Source organism: Neltuma alba, unplaced genomic scaffold, assembly GCF_004799145.2.
Source record: "Neltuma alba isolate B1F8T4 unplaced genomic scaffold, ASM479914v2 tig00012381_pilon, whole genome shotgun sequence".
Lineage (NCBI taxonomy): Eukaryota > Viridiplantae > Streptophyta > Magnoliopsida > Fabales > Fabaceae > Neltuma > Neltuma alba.
Window position 1 is genome coordinate 13445 of NW_021636879.1, and position 21590 is coordinate 35034.

Here is a 21590-nt window from a genome sequence, read left to right on the forward strand (position 1 = left end):
AATCAATGTTTGAATTCCTCTTTAAAAAAGTGTTCACATTTAATATCCAGCAGTGACTTTAATAAAATTGTCTTGCTTATGCGTAATAAAAAAATGATGAAAATGGTAGAGTCGTTTGCACTTTTACCTCCTCCATCGTCTAACATCGTTGAGTTGCAACAGTACACATTCACTAATAAGATTCGCACGGCAACCCCGCCATAATAAAATCACGCACGAAATATAGGCTGTCTTCAGCTCAGTGTGTACGAGATCGCATTGCGTCATTACCATTCAGTTGACGATTGGGCCCACATCGAAGACGAGAGACTGCGCTCACGGAGAAATCGTTTTTTCTTCATTCGCTGTGTCACTGAGATTCTCTATTGTTCAGATCAAATCCAATCTAGTCCTAACATGTTTATATAAATATATATACTTATGTTTGATTTAATCTGCTCAATATAGGTAATATTAGATTCTAATCAGGCGCTTTAGAGGAGGACCAAGTAATTAATAATAGTCCTTCGCAAATTCCTCACACAACTAACAAATTTACTCCCCCTGCAATTCTACGTTGTTTAAATCATATTGTAACAGTACATAACATGTTAATTTATATTTTCATATATTATCAAATTTGAATTAGAAGATTTAACCGCAGTGGGCAGAAGCTTGCTCATGCCACCTGAGGAGCATCGCCCTTTTCCTCTTTGCGGATTTGGGGTTAGGAAAAGAGGGAAAAGATTTCTAGCATAGATCCAATCCATCCGCTTCAATAATATATAGACACTGTCACTTATGAATCAACATATCAACATGTTAGACACATTTTTTAATCGAATCTATTCCTCACATATTTATATAATTACTTGTTACTTATGTTTAATTTAACCTGTTTAGTACGGGTGATACTAAATTTTAATCAGACGCTTTAAAGGAGGACCGAGTGAAGAGGCCAATTCCTTGTGAACAAAACCGTAATCAGAACATCTGATGAATAAATCAATCACATGAGACAACAGAAAGTGCTACCCGGAGGTCATTTGATGTTCCACTCGTATACATCCGATAACTCTTCAATTCATTTTGAGAAGCGCCTGTATCACAAGCTGCATAGTGATTCTCGTTCACCTCATCGCACAGAGTAAATATAATCTCCCTCAGGATTGGTTCATGGCCGTTGAGAAGATTGCCCATGCTCAGAACTTTTCTCCAAGATTGATTGGCCGTGGGAGGACTGAACATATTGGACACCACTGCTCTCTCATGATTCCTTACCTCCAGTTTCCTGCCATACTCCTAACAAGAAAATAGCATGGGGAAATTACACGTCAGTCCATGCCCAGGAAGTCTTAGGGTCGGACAAGGTTAAGTTTTTCCTAGATGTTTGTAATGAAGTTCTTCTATTAAAACATAACTTCGGTCTTTAATATAAGATGTATTTTGTAGTTCATTTTAAACTACAAAGTATAAACTGGATGTTATATTAAGGATCGGGCTTAGTAATATATAAGCATTCTGTTTCAACTAGCCCTCATTGTTTATTGCAGACTCCTGTGAAACTTGATTTTTAATACAACCAAATTAGGCCACTGGCATAGAGGTATTTCACCTTATTAACAATGTCGTCTGTTAAGCCTGTTCCCATTCTCGGACTATAGAAGTTGTAGAAATCACCAAAAATTTCTCTAGAGAGTCGTGGTGCCCGCAGAAGCTTGCGGTGTAGAGAAGCAGCAGTAGTCAATAATTTCTCAACATGCTCGAAAACGATACAAAGTCGTCTTAGGTCATTAATAGTCTCACTATCTGCATATAGACGATTCACTGCAATAAAATGGAACTCGAAGTTAACTAATAGATACCTTGCAACGGTTTCAGTCCAGAAGCCAGAAACTAGTGAATAGATACCTTGCAACGGTTTCAGTCCGGATGCCAGGGTACGGTAAAGTTGGTCCATCTTCGTCCCCATCTGTTTCAGTTCTCCATAACTGGTCTGATTTAGTGTGTCTACCGCTGCCCTGAAGGCAGTACAAACCATTTGCTCAAGCAATTGATGTGGCCGTAGAGTTTCCAGGTAATGAAGCACCTAGAAATTTCAGGATGCTAAATAAATAAGAGAAAACGAGATACAGGGGTGATCAGGAGCACGTATCTTAATTCTCAAACACCCTTAATATTTGAACAAATATGTCTTTTCTTTCCTCACGTTGAAAACAATGGGGACTGAAATAACATGTTCAACTCAAGCACCATCTAGAGGATCCTCACAGAGTTGTTATGTCATCATCTCCTCCCAAATGTAAATGTGGGGAAATTCATGTATTAATCCCTAAATTTTAAACCAGAATCCATAAAATGATTTCTGCTCCTGGGTCCTGAGTCTTTATTAGTTCTTATTGTTTTGTTTGTCAACCTATTATTTCCTCCATTATCTCAGGTTTGCCTTGATCTATTTCCTTTCGTATCATGATTTAGCAACCTTTTATATATAGGTTGCCTTCTCTAACGAATACGATTAAAAAATAGAGGCGTCAATGCTTTAAAAACCTTCAAAATGCAATGGCAAGACTAATTTTAAATCCTGGTTTAAGAAAAATCAAGAGCAGTCATGTATTCGTTGGAGATCAATGTAGTCAACTGGCAAAAGTTGGTAAGAATTTCTCATTCTCGATGCTGAAGTGAAAATATGACCTCAATTCTCAAACACTTCTTTTAATGCTGGTCACTTCAGACTGATTGTAGTGAGTAACTAAACTAAGCAAAAGCAGGCTTCTGCATTTCACAAATGAATCATAAAAGTAAATTTTCAAGGATAAGTATTAGCTTTTGAGTGACTGGTTTAGTTTAAAAAATGAGCACACGGAGGTCAAAATCATATCACCCACAAGAAGTTGGTTAAAGTTTCCGCTACACACAAAAAATATAGAAGATCATATGACCTCCAAGGATTCTTAAGATCCCACCCTTGGCTCCACATAAAAGGAAAAGTGAAGATTTTGTTTAAGCAGTTTAATGGTTGAGCTGCCAAATAAAACCTAAAAAAGACACAGAAATCACGTCTGGTGCAGTGTTTAGAAAATCATATTGGTACTTTTCAGTTCTCTTGTACCCAGTAAAATCACATAGGTCAAAGCTGCAATAGCATCACAATGAAGATAGTGAAACATACAGAAAAAGGAACTCCATATAATAAATGTCCTGTAAGACAGCAAAAATCTGCTTCACTATAGCACAACATTAACATAAAAAACAAAATATTCATTTCACGGAAAAGACTTACTTTTTCTCCCTCTCTATTTGGATCGAGAAGAGGCTTCTGTTCAGAAGCAGGAAGAGCAGATGCACTATCCCAAATATTTCTCCACAGGTTCCCTTGCTCAGACATCCTCTTTGAAAGTCGCCCTTTTGGAGGCCAAATATCTTTTGACTTCTCAACTCCATCGCCACTTTGCAATATGCTGTCTTCAAGGTCATCCTCTTCCCAATCTCCAGGTGAATGCCACCTTATGAAGTCTTCAAAGACAGCATCTGGATTTGCTGCTTTAAATGCTGACATGTCTGATATCATCAAAGCCAGTTAGTGTCAGTCATATCTGGCATCATTAATATTATAAATTCCCGGTATTCATTATAAACCATGAAGAAAATTTTTCCCAGAGAGGAAACAGGAGGTATGGCAACCAAAGAATACATATATCTACCCTCTCAATATTTTAAAGAGGAAAAAGGAAAATCCAAAAATCTTATTTCAACCAATTCACTTTTGATGATAATGCCTCCAATGCAGGCAAGGGACGAGATACATGATTGTATCAAGAGGACTAGTATGTTTGTTTATGCTTACACGCTAAAGGCATTAACAACATATAACTAATAGTAAAGATAGTGTCATCAACGCCAGATGGTGGCAAGCCCAAAAAACACCATAGGTGATGGCCGCCAAAGCCATAGCAGCCACCATGCCATAGCCTTCGCAAAAGATAAAAAGGAGAAGCACCACTTTAAAGTCATTTATTTATGTCGTATTTCTAGGTTTGTATTTCTACATCATGGAATTGTTGCAAAGAACTCAGATTTTGGGATTTGATCAGAGACGGGAATTCATTAATTCTTTGAGAATTCATTAATTCTTTGAACATTCAAGAATTTAGACAAGTCCCTTGAGAAAAGGAGAAAACAGTGAAAGGAATTTTAGACAGGATAGAATGATTGGATGATAGGATAAGACGCATCAAGTCATCCTGATATGATTTCTCCATTAGATAGTTATAAAATTTCCAATTTTAATGATTTTTAGAGATTGTAGTTACTTGGCTAAACTTGTTCACTGGAACTTGGAATATTTTGAGGGGGCAGATGGAAAAAAAGTTAATACTCAAAGCAATTTCAAAATCTGAAGTTCGACAAAAAAAATGAAAAAATAAATTGGAGTTAAGTACAGCCACCCCATGTGAGTTCCAGGACAACAGATATCATCACAAGTCGTATAACTCTACCACAAATGAGTGTTATTTTACGAGTCTGATAATTACTACAATTACCTGAAGTTAAAATCTCTTTCTCCAGCTGTGCAGAAAAGTTCTGCAAAAGAATAATATGTAATTAGTAGCAATATATGCTTGGCAAATGGCTTATGTATGAATCCTACAGCATGTCAATTGCAAGCTAAGCATTACATGAATTAACCGAATTCAAATTAAATTCTAAGCTTCACAAAGCTCAAGGTAAAAAGTGGGTCGCACATCTAATCACTTAGTATCCACTCAAGACAGAATTCCTATCATCCAAACATATCTTCGCCTGTCATTGTTGCTGAGTCTTCATGTTGTCCACAAGCTCAGGGCTTGCCACTATCCACAGTTTAAGCAAACTTTCTTTGAAAGTAATATATTAGGCAATGAGAGGACCTTGGTATAAGTAAAAAGGTTTTTCAATCACATGTTATGTATTTTTATTTTTTGAAGCTCATCCTGTTTGATTTTATTTTCCAGCGCACCTGCTACACTGGTCATTAAGAGATTTGAATTGTCAGGAAATATATATATATATATATATATAACACGGTGTGAATGGAAACCATAGAAACTGAGGTGTTCATACCTTCTACCAAGAGTAAAAAATCTACATCATCAGCAACAACAATAAAAAATTCATATTATTTTTTTGGCCCAAAATAATTCATATTAGTAAGTATTCCATCTACACATAAAAATGGTAAATAAAGAAATTAAATGTATATGCACGCATGCGAAATAACAACAGTGTAAGGGTAATGTCAGGCAGATTACTGATGCCTGTGAACCAACCGTTTCATGTAGCATGGATACGCTAATATGTAAGTCACTGATTTTTCATAATTTTATCAAACAACAAAGTGTCCTAGACAACAAACTTGCTTGAGTTGGAAATTAGAGACTAATGGCAGCATATTACTAATTCAACGCCCATCATCCCGATGTTTAGTCCCATAAAAACTGCCGGTTGTATCCTGATACTTGATCTATATTATATAGGTCCTTCTCTTACTTTCAGTCATTTGCCCATGTACTAAACATGACAAGTCTGCGCATTCCACAATGTTTTTAGTCAATAAAAGTTAACGCACTGCATAAGAGTTTAAGCTTACAAATGAATCGCCAGAGGCTTCTACAGCTTGAAGTCTCTCCTCATGCATGTCTTCTGTCATCAGTGGTGCTTCCTGCATGATAGCAAATAAGATCCAAAGCAACTTTTAGCAAACAAGTGAGATAATGCATCATAGTGACACTTTAAAATGGCGACTATATGTTAGAGAAACCTGGGTGTATGGGTTATGCATGCTTTGATATGACTTCAGAAGCATCATAGAATCAATAATGCCAGCTGAACCTCTCCTGGTGCTTTCTGAAGATTTTTTATCATTCAGCAGGTCCAAATCTTCAGTTTTGCTACCATCTCTGGCTATTGTTCTTCCACAAGAATGTGAATCACCAGCACTTGAAAAGCTGCACCGTGAAAATCATAGTCATGCACCAACTGTGCTGGAAACAAAACAACTCAAAACAGTTTGCAAGTATAGGAAAATCTTATGTGCCCTGGGGTACAAATCAATTATTTTTAAAAACAGGCATTTGACGATCAAAAACTATGCTAAAATCCAACAGCGAAAAGTACTAGGATAGTAATTCTCTCATATGGGAACATTCCAAAAAATAATAAAACTAAGAGAGTAAAGCTCTCCAATCTAATCATTATATCAGTCTGACTGTTAAATAAACACATGATACACCCGAAGCATGCTGCTAACAAAACACCACAAATATGCCGAGTAGAAGACTTTGTTTGGGGGGGGGGCTATCAGGGAAATTTCTCCCTTTTCCAATTAATATTTCAAACATACTTGAGTACAACTAGAATATGGCTAACAATTTGAAATTTCAGAAGAGACCAAGATTAGAGACCCTGGCTATCCACAATTTCAGTGTGCCAAAAATTAGCAAGGCAAAATATTCATGCTGCATCCAAGGTTGCATGCATTATAGCAAATCTTAATTGGAATTCCAGCAAAGCAAGTAACCAAGGCCAAACACTTCGCAAACTGTTTTATTCTGACTTTCTTTGTTCAAAACTTTCCTGGCATACATGTTTGTACTATCAAGTCGAGCACTCATATTAACCTGCTTGCAAGTCAGAAACGCTTTCAAAGGGATGAAAAATGAATATTTTAAACTGATGGATGTAATTTAGTTCCGACCTCTGGCCAGCGAACACAAAATGCAAAAGAAGGGGTAAAATCAGCACATATATTTGCTATCCGACAGATGGGATGAAAATAACCAAGTTGGCTCTCACTTGCTAAGTTCACCTGTCAACTTTGCCAGAAACGTTTTCAATGGGTTTTTGCGTAGTGTATGAGTCATCCCCAACAACACTTTCATCCTGCATTTCATTTGATACCAGAGTCATGAGAAAAAATAATATAAAAATTACTGCTTACACAATAATCAATATAACAAATAAAGAAACGAACAAATTAGTCTGAGACCTCAGTCATAGAGTCTGAATGATCCTCACTTCCAAGACAATCTTGAAAATCTTCATTCCATTGCTGCTTCTTTTCAATGCATATTGCAAGCTGAAAAGAAAAGCAGAAAATGGCAGGAACCATCTTAGCCTTATGAGCTATCACTGTGTAACCTGTAACAAATATATTAAACACTAATACGTCTTTGTAACTCAGAAAAATTTGCATTTTGATTATGAAAACTTCATTCAGGGGTAGAGGCTTCCAGAAATTAATTTTTGGATATCAATATTACTGTGAATAAGGCAGGGGAAGCATCAAGTACATCCAAATACTATTACTACATTTTCAAATCATAATGATTGACAACCTTAATTTTGTGCACACAAATTAATTACAGAGAATATCTCTCCAAATGGAAAATAAAATAATTAGAATGTTTCAGACGACAAATAACGTTCATCAGAAAGTTTCATATAAAATACAGAAAGCTACTAATAGCAAAGGAGCATGTTTTACCAAGGAGATTTCAATGATAAAAATGAATTACCATCTGAAGTTTCTGGTTGATCAAACATGTGGAAAGGTCAATTGTACCATTTACTGGCATTCGGGGTAATGGTTGCGACTCTTCCCAACACCACCTAACTTCCCGAACAAACTCTATCCATAGCACAGCAATAGCTGACAATACAGACCAAAATCGAGTCATACAAATAAAAAATACAGCACAGATAAGATATCAAACAATGCCTCATAGGTGATCAATGTTACTACTACCTTTGATAAGTTTTACAACAAATAAACCCCTCAATAAATTTGGTACATACCACGTATATTGCAGTTGCCAAACCAAAGAGCATGTAAACAAAACTGTGCAAAGAGAGATGCAAGAGGCGCGCCTTTTATAGCTCGAGAAGTCTTATGCCCACCATCAAACAAGTCAGCGTGTTGAACTCCTGCACACATCACACTAGCATTCATAGCAAAACAAGGTAAAGTAGAACATCAAATCTAAACAACTTATTCTCACTATCACACTCTTACGTTCATTAAGTGATAAGAGCAATCAGATTGTAACCTCGGATCTGCTGAGATTCTAGGGCAGAATACCATATGCTCAACACTCCTCATGAGAACCTCTAACAACCTTAAGTGTGTTTCTACCATTTTCTCCTTAATAGATGCCATGCCAACTTTATCTCGTGTATAATAATTTTTCATCCATGTTCATGGTAAATAAAAAAGAAAAAATTGCTCTTAGCAACTGAATTACTAATAGGAGCATTTCTTGTTTTATTCACTGCTACTATAATTTGTGCCCAAAAACATGAATGAGATTAAACGAAGGGCAAAATATATAGGGAGGAAGAGTTGCGTACCCTCATGAAACAGTTCTCTCATAACACGATCTATAACTGCTGGTGAAGGTATAACCATTGAAGATTTTAACTTATCTGAGCCTGGATTGTCAGCTGCTACAAGCCAGGAAAAAGGATAATGTTGAACCTCTACCATCACTCAATAGCATTACCAAATAGCAAGTAATCGTAAAACCCAAAGCCTGCAAAATAAATAAAGAATGCACTCAAAAGATTCAAACCTGAGACAAAGTCTTCCAAAAATTGGGCCTCAAACGACATTTCCAATGCATCAGCTAGAAGGTGAAGCTGGGATGAAAATCCAATTCGATTCCCTTTGGAACCTTTGAGTCTATAAGTACAGAAATATATTTATTAAAAAAGAAACAGAACAAACTTCAATTATGAATCGCAGAAGAGACTACATGAAAAATTATGGGCTATGCCTAGTTATTCCTGCTATAAAAAAAACAAGATTTTGATGTGTTTGTTGAACCATGAAATTGATCAAGGAACCTTAGGAAATGCTTAAAAATAGAAAATGAATCAGCACTGACTTGCATTCTATACAAGGGCAGCGAAGCTTTGCATTAGAATCTATATGTCTACAAGTCAAAATATTCACTTTGACAAAGGAAAATGATAATGATTGATTTCAGATGGCAGAGTAATATAAGGTCTGCCTCCATATAAAGCCAGCTGAACCCTTACCATGTCCAAATACCGGATGAGTAGTATTTGTGAATTAACGATGCCTAAGGTTCGTCAACTATATGAATAACATGCTAAACCTGACTACTGCCTATCACACTGTTTGCACACCAGGTAGACAAAAATCACTAGTATAAGAAGCAACATGAAAGAACTATTTATCACGGGAATTTTAGATGTGCAAATAACAACTGAGCTTCTTACAAATTAGGAGAAAAATATGGAGCGATCAACCATTTCTCAGCTTCATGAGGTGAAGCATTTTCCAGTTCAGCCATTTCCATAGAACTTTCAACGATCTTCTCTGCCCATATTGCAATCAATTCAAATCCTGCATGCAGCCAATGCATGAATTAAATGGAATTGGCAAACTTGGAGAGTTTTTACTAATGAAGACCAAAGTTCTGATATCACCAAATGCATACTTAACAACCAAAAAGCTTCCCAAAATGATAAATGAAAGCAAATAATATAAAGCCAACTGGCAGGGAGAAGTTGCAGAAATGATGAATGAACAAAGTAGACGTAATGTCACTTGTATTCTTTAAAGACTATTGGCATTCTATCCAACAACGGCATCAAAGTAAGAATCTAAACCTGATTCCATTATATCTAGAAGTTCCTGTTTCTTCAGATTTACCTCTCACGGGATCTTCTGCAGAATACCACTCACTCCAAGGACAATCATCATCCCACTGAGTCCTGCTGGAGGTTTCACCAGTAGCATCTTCTCCAGATTCTGTAGCTCCGGAGTCAGTGCCTTTGATATCATCATCGTCATCATAAGGAATTGTTCTGTATGTTAGCTTCATTGCAAATTGGACTTTGAAAACATGAATGGACAGATCCAATGTGGAGTAAGCCTGCAGAATCAAATGACAACTATTAAAGGAAAAATTAAAGGACATTGTCACTTAGATTTTTCCATAAAGCCTCCATCTCTAACTTTACAGGATGATACAAATAGTAGATGCAAATATTGCAACATATGGAGGTAAAGTAAAACAGAAAATATAAAATATACGTATGCATAAATATAATATATATATATATATATATATATATATTGGAAGGGGTAGAAGGGGAAGCAAGCGTTAGAAGAACAATACAGGAAAGGAATATCAGATCAAATATGGGTTCAGTGCAAATCAGAATAACGGAACTAAAATAACACAAATACCAAACTGAATAACTAGGAGCAGGAACTCACAAACTTAGCCACAAATAATTCATACAGCCCTTCCAAATGCATGAGTTTTATGGGAACCTGGCTACCAATTCGATCTGCTTCAAATCGTCTTGTAAATACAGTTCCCAAGTTCTGAATTCCAATATAAGCTTTCCGAGAAGGATCATGAACTGGAACAAATGCTGGCCATAAACTAAATAACCAATGTAATGAGAAGTTAAAGTTATCTAAATCTTAATTACTGTGATATTTAAAAATTTATTTATTCAATATACAGATTTAACATTTTTTTTATACAATAATATGATTACCTCTCCACTGAAAACAGTAAAAGGTGGGACATACACCCAATGTTCAAGTGAAGCAGCTTTTAGTTACCAATTCCAATGTGGCAAGTAAGGTGATTTACTGATAGATGTAAGTTATAGTAAATTTTCATATTTCATTGAATATTACAGATCAAGAAACAATAGTTACCTAGAACAATTTGAAAGAGCAATTGCAATTGCACTCAATAGCTTGCTGGCCTCCGGCGCATCAAGCACCACGCCACTTGCACTTTGAGGAGCAATAACCTGACATTGTACAAGACAAGAAAGTGTTTCCTTAACAAAGTCATTAAATCCCCAGTAAGAGGAAAGATATAACATTAAAACGTACCAAAAAATCCTTTACACCAAAACATAACTGCAGATCATGCAAATTAAAATTCCGCTCTGCAGCTTTGCCTGTGTCAACCAAAAGCGAAGATAGAAAGAACAACAACAAATAGCCTTAGTCGTACACCATCCCCTATGGTCAAAATAATGATAGTCACAACAACGGTTACCGTTAGGGTTGGACTCAAAATAGTATTCCATGCAATAACTTTTCATGGCATACTTCATTTCAGATTTAACCTTGTACAAACTGCTGAAAGACTCGAGGAGAACTGCTCCTTTTTCCTGCAAGTTAAAAGAGAAGTTTCATTCACGTCAAAAAGGGAAATGAAATAAGCTTCCAATGGAAGAAAAAATGCAACTTTATAGGTGACAAGCCACTCTTTCCATCAACACCAGATCTTAAGATGATGTGACAAAACATAATTGAAGCAAATGATCCAAATCATATTAAGAAAAATTTAAGAGTGGTGAAACAAAGAGGTTTTAGATTGAATAACATAAGCAGGTGGAATAATGTGTTATTGGAGTATTGTTTGACATATTAATAATGATAACTCGGGCCCTTCACTAAACAGCAAGTTGTTTTGGGAGAGTTGATCCTTAACATGGTAACAAAGTCTCTTTGACCAAGTGGCCAGAAATTTTATCATTGCCACCCTCATTTATTGGATTTATCGAGTAAAATTATACTCAGCACAAAAGGCCATTTCATTATTCACACTTCAATCTCAATTGACTATTGGAGGAAGAGACATGCTAATATTATTAATCCAACCATTTTTTGGTCATAAATTGTTCATGTAAGCGCAGATTCTAACACTTTTAATGTTAAAAGAAACTTTGGTCAACGATATGCTAATAGGAAAAACTTTCAATAAGGTACCTTACCAACAAACAATTTGAAATACATTACCTTATCAACTTGATAGTGTACAGAAAATCTAGGCAACAAACTGTCTTGCGCTCAAATAAATGCATCAGAAATTATCTAAATCAAGAGTTTGCATATTAAACTATAACTAGCAACTTTCAGCAACAGTTGTGTGCGCGAATAATCCCATAGTTATTCAAGGCAAGGGAACTACACATATGCATAGGATGACCAAAGAGATGATTATTTACTCTCTACATTTTACACATACGAGCCTTGAATCAAAGGCACTTAACCGTGAATAGCCTTAAGGACCTAAAACAAGAGCCAGCAACATAGTAATTTTTCTGCCTATATATAAACGACTGTCAAAATGGATGAAAATTAAAGGGGGAGACTCTCGTGGTGTACCAACAGATTGCTGAGACTGGGAGGAAAAAAATCGAAGTCATCATAAGACGCACACTAAGGATAAACTGCGTGCATAGAGCGTACAGTCCTTGCAGGGAGTTGGGGGAGGGGGTGGTTCAATGGATCAGTGAAACTTTAAAACCAAGCAACCTTACCAGTAGATTCTTCGGGCCATCAGCCATCCAAAGGCGACAAACCGCCTCAATCTCAGAAATGAACCTATAAAATCGATACGGTAAATTATATGAGAGCTTAATGTACTCGGCGCAACATGGTATGCTCATCAAGAACTGAACAATTTCTACTAGAAGCACGAATACCTTTCCCATGAAGAAGCAAGAGTGAAGTCATCAAAGTGCTCTATCTGCATCAATATTAAGCACATTAAATAAATTAAAATTGCGAGAACAAATTTGTAAACATTAACAAGCCACGTTTCATAAATTTTGAGCAAACATTAAAGATGGAATCAGTTAATGACGTCGACATTCGATTTGATTAATTATGCTTGCATTCGAGTTAAGCTCAGGTTCCGTTCAGTGTCATAGTCATATTCAACACGAGAACTTACTGATTCTTCGAGAACCTCGTCGCCAGCATCAGCTTCGGCTTTGCTGTTACTGGAGGACGCCATGAAAGATCTGAGAATGTTACTGTATGTGTATCATATCCGGAGAAGACGATGCCGCCAATTTCTTTCCTCTTTTACTGGTTAAAGCACACTAAATTGAGTAGTGAACGAGCAAAGAGAAGATTAGATCTTCGAAATTCTAAAGGTGTGGTCGCCGATCCTGAAAAGACTAGAAAACTTTCGGCGTATTTGTTTCCTTTTTTCTTTTAATGGTTTTTTTCCTTCGTTTTACGTTGATAGTTAAAATGACGTAGAAAGCCGTTTATTTGATGCGCCTTCCCACGAGCTCGGATATTCAATTTCCGGCGGGGAATACTCGGCTCTTGCGGTGGAAGCCTAGCCCGATCAAAATCCTATACTCTTATAATCCTATTTACTTGCCTACTATTTTTGGGTTAATTTGTCATATGCAGTACTTACTGTAATTAAACATAAGAACAGGGGCGTTTTTCTTTTAAGGAGGAAGACAAGAAGACTTTTTTTTTTTTGGATTCTTTTTTACGGCACATTGCGAAGATCACACTCACACATGTACACGTGGTCAAAAATAAGAATTTAGATCTGAGTTGTTCAAAATCATTGGCAAATAAAGAATCGTTCAAGATCACCATTTTTGTAAAATTTTATCACCATCACTTTAACGCAATGAAAATTTTTTATAAAGGTAATTCCTAGTCAAAAAGAAAAAAGTCTCCATAAATATAATGCGATTTAACACAACTCAAATTCTCTGGTCCTGTTCGTTTCTTGGAGGATCACCTTTTGTTAAGGTGGCCTTGGTTTCAAGCCCATCGTGCACGGCATTTGGCATTTGATCGCAAGCGCTAACGACATATTGGACCAAAAAATCATATGGGCACTATTTTACTTGCGGTCCAAGTCAGAAAATTCTAGCCCAATAACACACTAGGAAAACGACGACGTGGCTCATGGTTCAAGGTCCCGGATTCCCCGGCCCACACCCACACCCTCGTCGCTGACTGACTTCATCAAATAGTATATTTATCATTCCATCCCTTTTTTGGCTCTGGCTTCTCTCTTCTCGGCCAATTCTCATACAGGCCAAGGGACAGAAATGGTACCGACCACCGACATGCCCAAAGAGCCCTTGTCCTGAGCTTTTGAAACCCTACGCCACTTTGGTATAGAAATCCATAAATGCCCCTCGCCCTCTCTATTCAGCATGACCCAGAGCCTCATATAAACGCCACTCACTCTTCCCGATTCTGCATTCTGAAGAGTGAAAACCCCAGACCGAAGGATAAAGAATCAGAGAAAACCGATCAGAGTAATCTTCTTCATCTTTCTATCTGTTTCTTCGCTTCTAATTAGATTCCATTCTTTTCCTTCGGTTTAAATCGGTACGTTGCTTAGGTTCCTTTCTTCACCTCAGGCTTAATCTTTTGGTTTTTTCTTTGCTTCTGGGTTTTGTTCCGGAATCATGTGGGAGGTGGGGTTAGGGTTTATAGTTTTGGCCCTGTTATTGTGTTGTTGGTTTGTCCCTGAAAGTGCTCATCTCTTTGCCGATCATGATGTTAATTTTTTGTTGATTGGTTCTGTTTTTGTTCTTGTGTTGATATTCTCGATGGTTGTGTGTCGTAGCTTGTTCAGCAGCTTACTGCACTTTATGCTTCCTAGAAAGAGACCTTGTGAAGGAGTGGTTGTAGAAGAAGAGAGTGAGAACAAGAACACCACAGACTCTTCGTCGTTCCCTAAGAAGCATCGGATCGGCTGCTTCGGCGCCTCCTCGCCTGCAGATACCGCCGATTCGACGGCTAATAACAGCAAACAAAACTTCAATTGCGGCAACACCAACAACAACAACCACAGTAGCGGAAACTTGCCTGAAGGATCATCGGCAATGGCTTTGGGTAATTCTAATCCGCCAGATATTGATGAGGATCTGCACAGTCGTCAGCTCGCTGTGTATGGTCGCGACACGATGAGGAAGCTCTTTGCGTCTAATGTCCTCGTCTCTGGAATGCAGGGTCTTGGTGTTGAGATTGGTATAGTCATTGAACAACCTTTCAATTGCTTTACATATGTCAATGGTTATTGCCTTCAAAATTAGATATGGGATGCATGATTTCCGTGTACTTTTGTGTTCCTTCTGGCATGCAGTAGTTATTGAACGAGGATTTCGGTTAAAATTTAGATTTAGATTTTACACTTCTGCAACATTTAAGAATTCTACATTCTCCAGAATGGTATGTTGATTACAAGACCCTTTAAGGATAATGCAAGCAATGGTTTTCTTCTCTTTTCTTTGAGCTTTCACATCTTTTCCTCGCGTAAAATAAAATAGTTCTCTTTGTCAATGATGGGGTTGGTATTGGTCCCTAGTCCCCTCTTGTCTCTTCTCCTGCGAATCAAGCGGGCCAGAATGTGTAACTCTCATTTTTTTCCATAATCTTATCATCTGATCGATTGTGCTGGCATTTACTGTCCAGCTGCTTATGCTAAATCTTGCAAACTTAGGTTTTTAATTTTATTATCGGATTGCCACATTCATGTGCAACTCCATTTAATGCTTCTAAGGAGCTGCTTATGTTGTCTTTTTGGGCAAATCCACCTGACTTGTATTGTGAGAGGTGTAGGCTTCTTTTTTTTTTTTTTGGGGTGGGGGGTTGTTTTCTTCTGCTTGCACTGGATTTCTTCATTTTCTTTATCTGATCAAGTATTATCCCATGACATTATCTGATCTTCTTGTGTAGTCTCTTCGGTTTTGTGCTAAATAATTAATGGAGTTTATTGCGGGCATATGAATAGTTGAATATTATTTGAACCATTCTGTTGGTTTAATACCTTCTCTCAAATGCTATTATTTTGATGATATGTAATTCAAGGCAGTAGCTCTGTAATACCAAATCATGCTAGTGTATTCATTTTGTGTTTTACATCCTGCAGCCAAGAATCTCATTCTTGCTGGCGTCAAATCTGTGACCCTTCATGATGAAGGGAACGTGGAGCTGTGGGATCTGTCTGGCAATTTTGTGTTTTCAGAGAATGATGTGGGTAAAAACAGGGCAGCGGCTTCCATTAGTAAGTTGCAGGAGCTCAACAATGCAGTTCTTGTGCTGAGCTTGGAAACTAAACTGACAAAAGAGCAGCTTTCTAATTTCCAGGTACTTCTTGTCCCTTCCGTTCTATTTTCATATTTATTTGGACATCATTTTGTTCCATTAAGAGCATTTATGTGCATATCTGCTATGTATCAAGTAATTTAGTCTGTCTTTGGCCTTATTTGGATTTCAAGGGTATCCATAGTAGTCAATTGTGAAATTACTTGTTTTATATGCTGCATCACTGTGTCGTCCATTTAAAGCATGACCTCATACAGCCTTGCTGATGTTAAACATTAGTCATAATTAAAACATGGATGGTTAGATGAGAAGCTGTAGTTTTCTTTTCCTGCTATTAATCACATGGCCAGTCTAGTATTTTTAAACATTAAGTATCCAACTGTACTAGTCCCCCTCCCCTCCCCTGGCGCTAGTGCTTTTATCCCAGAAAAGGTTTGTTTTGAGGAGGTGGTCTGAACTTCTTAACATGTTGGGAATGAAATAATTTAACTAACTGTACTGGTGCTGGCATTGGTTGTCGTGTTTGTCACCGAAAAGTAACAGTCATGCTCTTTCTATTGTAATATTGTTTAATATATATTGGTGGACTAACGATATTGGAAAAATAATTGATGATGATGATGCCATTTAAGGGATAAACTTTGAATGTTATTGACCTTAATTCCGTTCCATGTATATATGTAGCATGTTGATATGGTACTGCTCAAGGTGTGCATATTTTTATGTTCTAACTGTGCATTGCAAAGTTTGTCTGGTGATGCACAAAAATAGATGTATTTCATTGTGATTTATTTTTATTTGCAGGCTGTTGTTTTCACTGATATTAGCCTTGAGAAAGCCATTGAGTTCAATGATTACTGCCATAGCCATCAGCCTCCAATTGCTTTCATTAAATCTGAAGTCAGAGGTCTTTTTGGCTCCGTATTCTGTGATTTTGGGCCTGAATTCACTGTTTTTGATGTGGACGGAGAGGAACCCCATACGGGTATAATTGCATCAATTGGCAATGACAATCATGCCCTGGTATCCTGTGTTGATGATGAGAGGCTTGAATTTCAGGATGGTGATCTTGTTGTATTCTCTGAAGTTCATGGTATGACAGAATTGAATGATGGAAAACCAAGGAAAATTAAAAATGCAAGAGCATATTCTTTTACTCTTGAAGAAGACACTACTAATTATGGTACCTATGTAAAGGGGGGTATCGTTACACAGGTGAAACAACCAAAGGCTTTGAAATTTAAGACACTTAGAGAATCACTCAGTGATCCGGGTGATTTTCTTCTTAGTGATTTTTCCAAGTTTGATCGGCCGCCCCTCCTGCACTTAGCATTCCAGGCTTTGGATAAGTTTGTCTCTGAGTTACATCGCTTTCCTGTTGCTGGTTCAGAGGATGACGCTCAGAAGCTTATTTCTATTGCCAGCAATATTAATGAGAGCTTGGGAGACGGGAAATTGGATGATATCAACCCAAAACTTCTGCGGCACTTTGCCTTTGGTGCTAGGGCAGTTTTGAATCCAATGGCTGCTATGTTTGGTGGAATTGTCGGACAAGAGGTTGTTAAAGCATGCTCTGGGAAGTTTCATCCACTTTTTCAGGTTTGTATGATTTCTGGGTGTTCATTCTGATGGCTGAGCTTTGGTGTTTGGGTCATTTTACATGTGGGAGGTAGACTGAGCCCTAATGAGAGACTGTCTAATTGTGTTTGTATTCATTTGTTGGGGGAACTGAGAATAAGTTGGCAACATGGTTATTATTTGTGTCATTTGTTGCTTATAACAAAGGTATAGCCTTGTTATACTAGTGTTTTTAGAGTGCAAATTTTGGGGTTTGGCTGATAGTCTGCCATCCTTTGGTAAACATTTGCTGCATAACACTTTGAAGGTCAATGATGTGTCTAAGACTGTGGTCTTCAAGAATTTGTTATATTTGTGTGATGTTGTGCTTGTATTTTACTGTGTACTTTGCTTAATAGGATTGTCTACCTGCCAATGTTCTTGAGTTCATCCTGATCATGTTTTGGAAATGCATGTTCTAGTACACGGCATGGTCATGCAGACATGTGCACGCACATAGGGCATATTCCCACCTAGATGCATGTGTGCATGTTGAACATGACTCTGTTTAGCCTGATCACTGTGAATATATTCTGGATGATTTACTTCCATGTATTTTCATTATCCTTAAGGAGGAGCAGGATGTTACATTACGATCAATAATCATGAGACGTATTGGTACTACGAGCTGTGTGAAAATGGATGAGATATCAGAAAATATGGTTATTTATTTCCTCCACAAACTAGGGTTTGCATGTTTGTCATTGAACCCTGTCGCTTGAGCATTCTTTCTAGATCTTTACTCTTTCTTGGATTGGTTAGTGATTGTGTTTTAAACCTCACCCTTTTTGCAGTATTTCTACTTCGACTCAGTGGAGTCACTTCCTACAGAACCACTTGATCCCAATGATTTTATACCAGTAAATAGCCGTTATGATGCACAAATCTCTGTCTTTGGATCCAAGTTACAGAAGAAGTTAGAAGAAGCTAAAGTGTTTGTGGTTGGAGCTGGTGCTTTGGGATGTGAGTTCTTGAAGAATCTCGCCCTCATGGGAGTTTCTTGTGGAAATCTGGGGAAGCTGACAGTTACTGATGATGATGTTATTGAGAAGAGTAACCTTAGCCGGCAGTTCCTCTTTCGTGACTGGAATATTGGACAAGCTAAGTCTACAGTTGCTGCATCAGCTGCTGTTTCCATAAATCCTTCTCTGAAGATTGAAGCACTGCAGAACCGTGTGGGCCCTGAAACTGAAAATGTGTTTGACGATGCATTTTGGGAAAACTTGAGTGTTGTGATTAATGCACTTGACAATGTGAATGCTAGACTATATGTCGACCAGAGATGCTTGTATTTCCAAAAGCCTCTTCTTGAGTCAGGAACTCTTGGGGCAAAGTGCAATACCCAGATGGTCATTCCCCACCTGACAGAAATTATGGTGCTTCTAGAGATCCTCCTGAGAAACAGGCGCCTATGTGTACTGTACACTCATTTCCACACAACATTGACCACTGCTTGACATGGGCCCGATCTGAATTTGAGGGCTTGCTTGAGAAAACTCCTGCTGAAGTAAATTTATATTTGTCCAACCCAAGTGAATATACTAATGCAATGAGGAATGCTGGCGATGCTCAAGCAAGGGATAACTTGGAACGTGTTCTTGAGTGCCTTGACAGGGAAAAGTGTGAGACCTTTGAAGACTGCATTACATGGGCTCGCCTAAAGTATGCTTCTTTTATTGCACTTTTTGGTAACTCTTCTGTAGATAACATGATTTTGTACTGAGAGTACACTAATTTCATATATGGGCGTCTATCACAGGTTTGAAGATTATTTTGCTAATCGGGTGAAGCAGTTGATTTACACTTTTCCAGAGGATGCTGCAACTAGTACTGGAGCTCCTTTTTGGTCCGCTCCAAAAAGATTCCCTCATCCACTGCAGTTCTCAGCTTCTGATCCTGGTCATCTTCATTTTGTGATGGCAGCTTCTATACTGCGAGCAGAAACATTCGGCATACCCATCCCTGATTGGGTGAAGAACCCAAAGAAGTTGGCTGAAGCAATTGATAAAGTGATAGTACCTGATTTTCAGCCAAAGAAAGATGCAAAAATAGTGACAGATGAGAAGGCCACAAGTCTTAGTACTTCTTCAATAGATGATACAGCTGTTATCAATGATCTAATAGTCAGGTTAGAGCGTTGCCGGGCGAACCTGCCACCAGGTTTCAGGATGAAACCATTCAGTTTGAGAAGGTCTGTTATTCTATATTTTCTTCTATGCAGCTGATTTTCATGATTCTTATTTCAGCTTCGCATTGAGATATAGCTTTTGTATGCGTTCTCTTGCTTTGACATTTTTTTCAGATGTAATTCATTCTCACAAAATATGTTACTGAATAATATTCTCCAAAACTGCAGGATGATGATACAAACTACCACATGGACATGATAGCTGGCCTTGCCAACATGAGGGCTAGAAATTACGGCATTCCTGAAGTTGACAAGCTTAAAGCTAAGTTCATTGCAGGACGTATCATTCCAGCTATCGCAACCTCAACTGCCATGGCCACTGGTCTTGTCTGCCTGGAGCTTTACAAAGCATTGGATGGAGGGCATAAAGTTGAGGACTACCGAAACACATTTGCTAACCTAGCACTTCCTCTCTTTTCCATCGCTGAGCCAGTTCCGCCTAAGGTCTTCAAACACCAGGATATGAGTTGGACAGTCTGGGACAGGTGGATTCTTAAAGATAATCCTACACTCAGGCAACTTCTTGAGTGGCTGAAGGAGAAAGGCCTGAACGCCTATAGCATTTCATGTGGAAGCTGTCTGCTCTATAATAGCATGTTCCCCAGGCACAAAGACCGAATGGACAAAAAGATTGTAGATCTAGCAAGGGAAGTGGCCAAGGTAGAACTCCCTCCATATCGTTGTCACTTGGATGTTGTTGTGGCTTGTGAGGATGATGAGGATAATGACATCGACATCCCTCAAATATCCATTTATTTCCGTTAGGCTATTTTCATCCCATCGGGTGTACCCGGGGCGTATCCTAGATGAAAGGACTACCATTGCAGCAAGTTTAGCTCGACATAATTTGTAGTGGCTTCTCAAGCCAACGCTGTTAATTATATCACAATTCGTACATGAATTGCTTTGCCCATCTGATCATGTGTAGTTAAACTGCACTCGTGCATGGAGTTGTTTTGATTTTATTGTTGGGTGTTGAACCAAAGATCGACTTCTCTCCGGGTGTGACGGGGGCTGGAAGTCTCATTTCATTTCCTCTTGCTTTTGGTCTCCTGGAGGTTGGTCGTTTCTCGCAAACGGCTAACTGTTAGCGTGTTAAACTGTTTTGAAGAGCCTTTGTATTTGACGATCACTTGTTTTATTTGCGGTTTTTATCACTGTTGTGTGGGATTTCTTTTTGGGCCAACATTATTGTGTGGCCTAAAATGTATAGAAAGATAATTTAATCAAATTTAAAACATTTATATAATTTTATCTGTTTCGTCTAATTGCCCCGGGATGCAGGTGTTCACACAAGTATATATGGTCAGTTAAGAGGGTATTTGGATAGATACAAAATCATAATTTTAAAAATATTTTTATAATATACGAAATGAATACGTGAAGGGGTTTGTGTTGATTTACGGAAGTGTTTGAAATTTAGTATAACCTAAACACTTTTTAAGTGTATTTTGTAGGCTTCTGCTTTCTGTTCTTGAGGAGACAAGAATAGTTTTCATCCTCCGAAAGAAAGAAGAAAGATATTTTAAAAATCTTTAATATTTGGTTTAATTATAAAACTCAGTTAACTAATATGGAGAGATTAAGAAACTTATTTAAATTAGTTATTTGTAATAAATAGATGTTTTTTTTAAAATATCCTTACTATCAAGTTCGTTATCTAGAACTAGTATTATTAGAAGAATTATTTTTTAAAAAATGAATAAATATAGAAACAAAGTTTAGGTTTTATATTTAGAATCAAAATAAAAGTCAAACAAAGTTTTATATTAAGGACAGAAAGTAATATATTTTAAAGTGCACATGATTGTATTTCTGAATTATAAACTTACGGTAATACGTAATAAAATTAAGGAGTGATTGTGTTGTGTAAAACATTCG

General features: G+C 37.5%; 2 protein-coding genes across 4 annotated transcripts; one reads left to right on the plus strand and one right to left on the minus strand.

The window, feature by feature from the left end:
• Positions 1-735: 735 nt before the first annotated feature.
• Positions 736-13081, minus strand: LOC114726538 (rab3 GTPase-activating protein catalytic subunit). Of its 3 annotated transcripts, none has more exons than XM_028913144.1 (22): positions 12762-13081; positions 12511-12554; positions 12346-12409; positions 11076-11190; positions 10907-10974; positions 10724-10821; positions 10268-10439; positions 9698-9920; positions 9262-9388; positions 8589-8698; positions 8368-8463; positions 7816-7944; positions 7536-7669; positions 7007-7096; positions 6827-6900; positions 5780-5966; positions 5609-5680; positions 4524-4563; positions 3263-3540; positions 1891-2068; positions 1595-1788; positions 736-1281 (listed from the first exon to the last, which is right to left on the minus strand). In XM_028913144.1, exons 1-22 carry the CDS (start codon positions 12822-12824, stop codon positions 985-987), a joined length of 2853 nt encoding a protein of 950 aa, XP_028768977.1. In that variant the 5' UTR covers positions 12825-13081; the 3' UTR covers positions 736-984. The 3 variants fall into 3 exon arrangements, with proteins under 3 accessions (XP_028768977.1, XP_028768974.1, XP_028768976.1); XM_028913141.1 differs by having other exon boundaries at positions 1595-1806; positions 12762-13079; XM_028913143.1 differs by having other exon boundaries at positions 1595-1806; positions 8368-8460; positions 12762-13077.
• Positions 13082-14163: 1082 nt separating this feature from the next.
• LOC114726537 (ubiquitin-activating enzyme E1 1-like) lies at positions 14164-20866 on the plus strand. Its single transcript, XM_028913140.1, is given in 9 exon segments — positions 14164-14182; positions 14433-14827; positions 15729-15946; positions 16709-17503; positions 18316-18886; positions 18889-19183; positions 19281-19693; positions 19696-19712; positions 19878-20866. Coding segments are annotated over 8 exon segments (3285 nt in total). The 5' UTR covers positions 14164-14182; positions 14433-14448; the 3' UTR covers positions 20475-20866.
• Positions 20867-21590: the final 724 nt, after the last annotated feature.

Bases quoted from the DNA above. Each gene is read 5' to 3' on its own strand.
- LOC114726538 (XM_028913141.1), bottom strand. From the start codon at position 12,824: ATGGCGTCCTCCAGTAACAGCAAAGCCGAAGCTGATGCTGGCGACGAG. The intron at 10,822-10,906 runs GTACGTTTTAAT...GTACAATGTCAG, and splicing joins TTGGTGTAAAGGATTTTTTG to GTTATTGCTCCTCAAAGTGC. The intron at 8,464-8,588 runs GTTTGAATCTTT...CCTGGCTTGTAG, and splicing joins TTTGGAAGACTTTGTCTCAG to CAGCTGACAATCCAGGCTCA.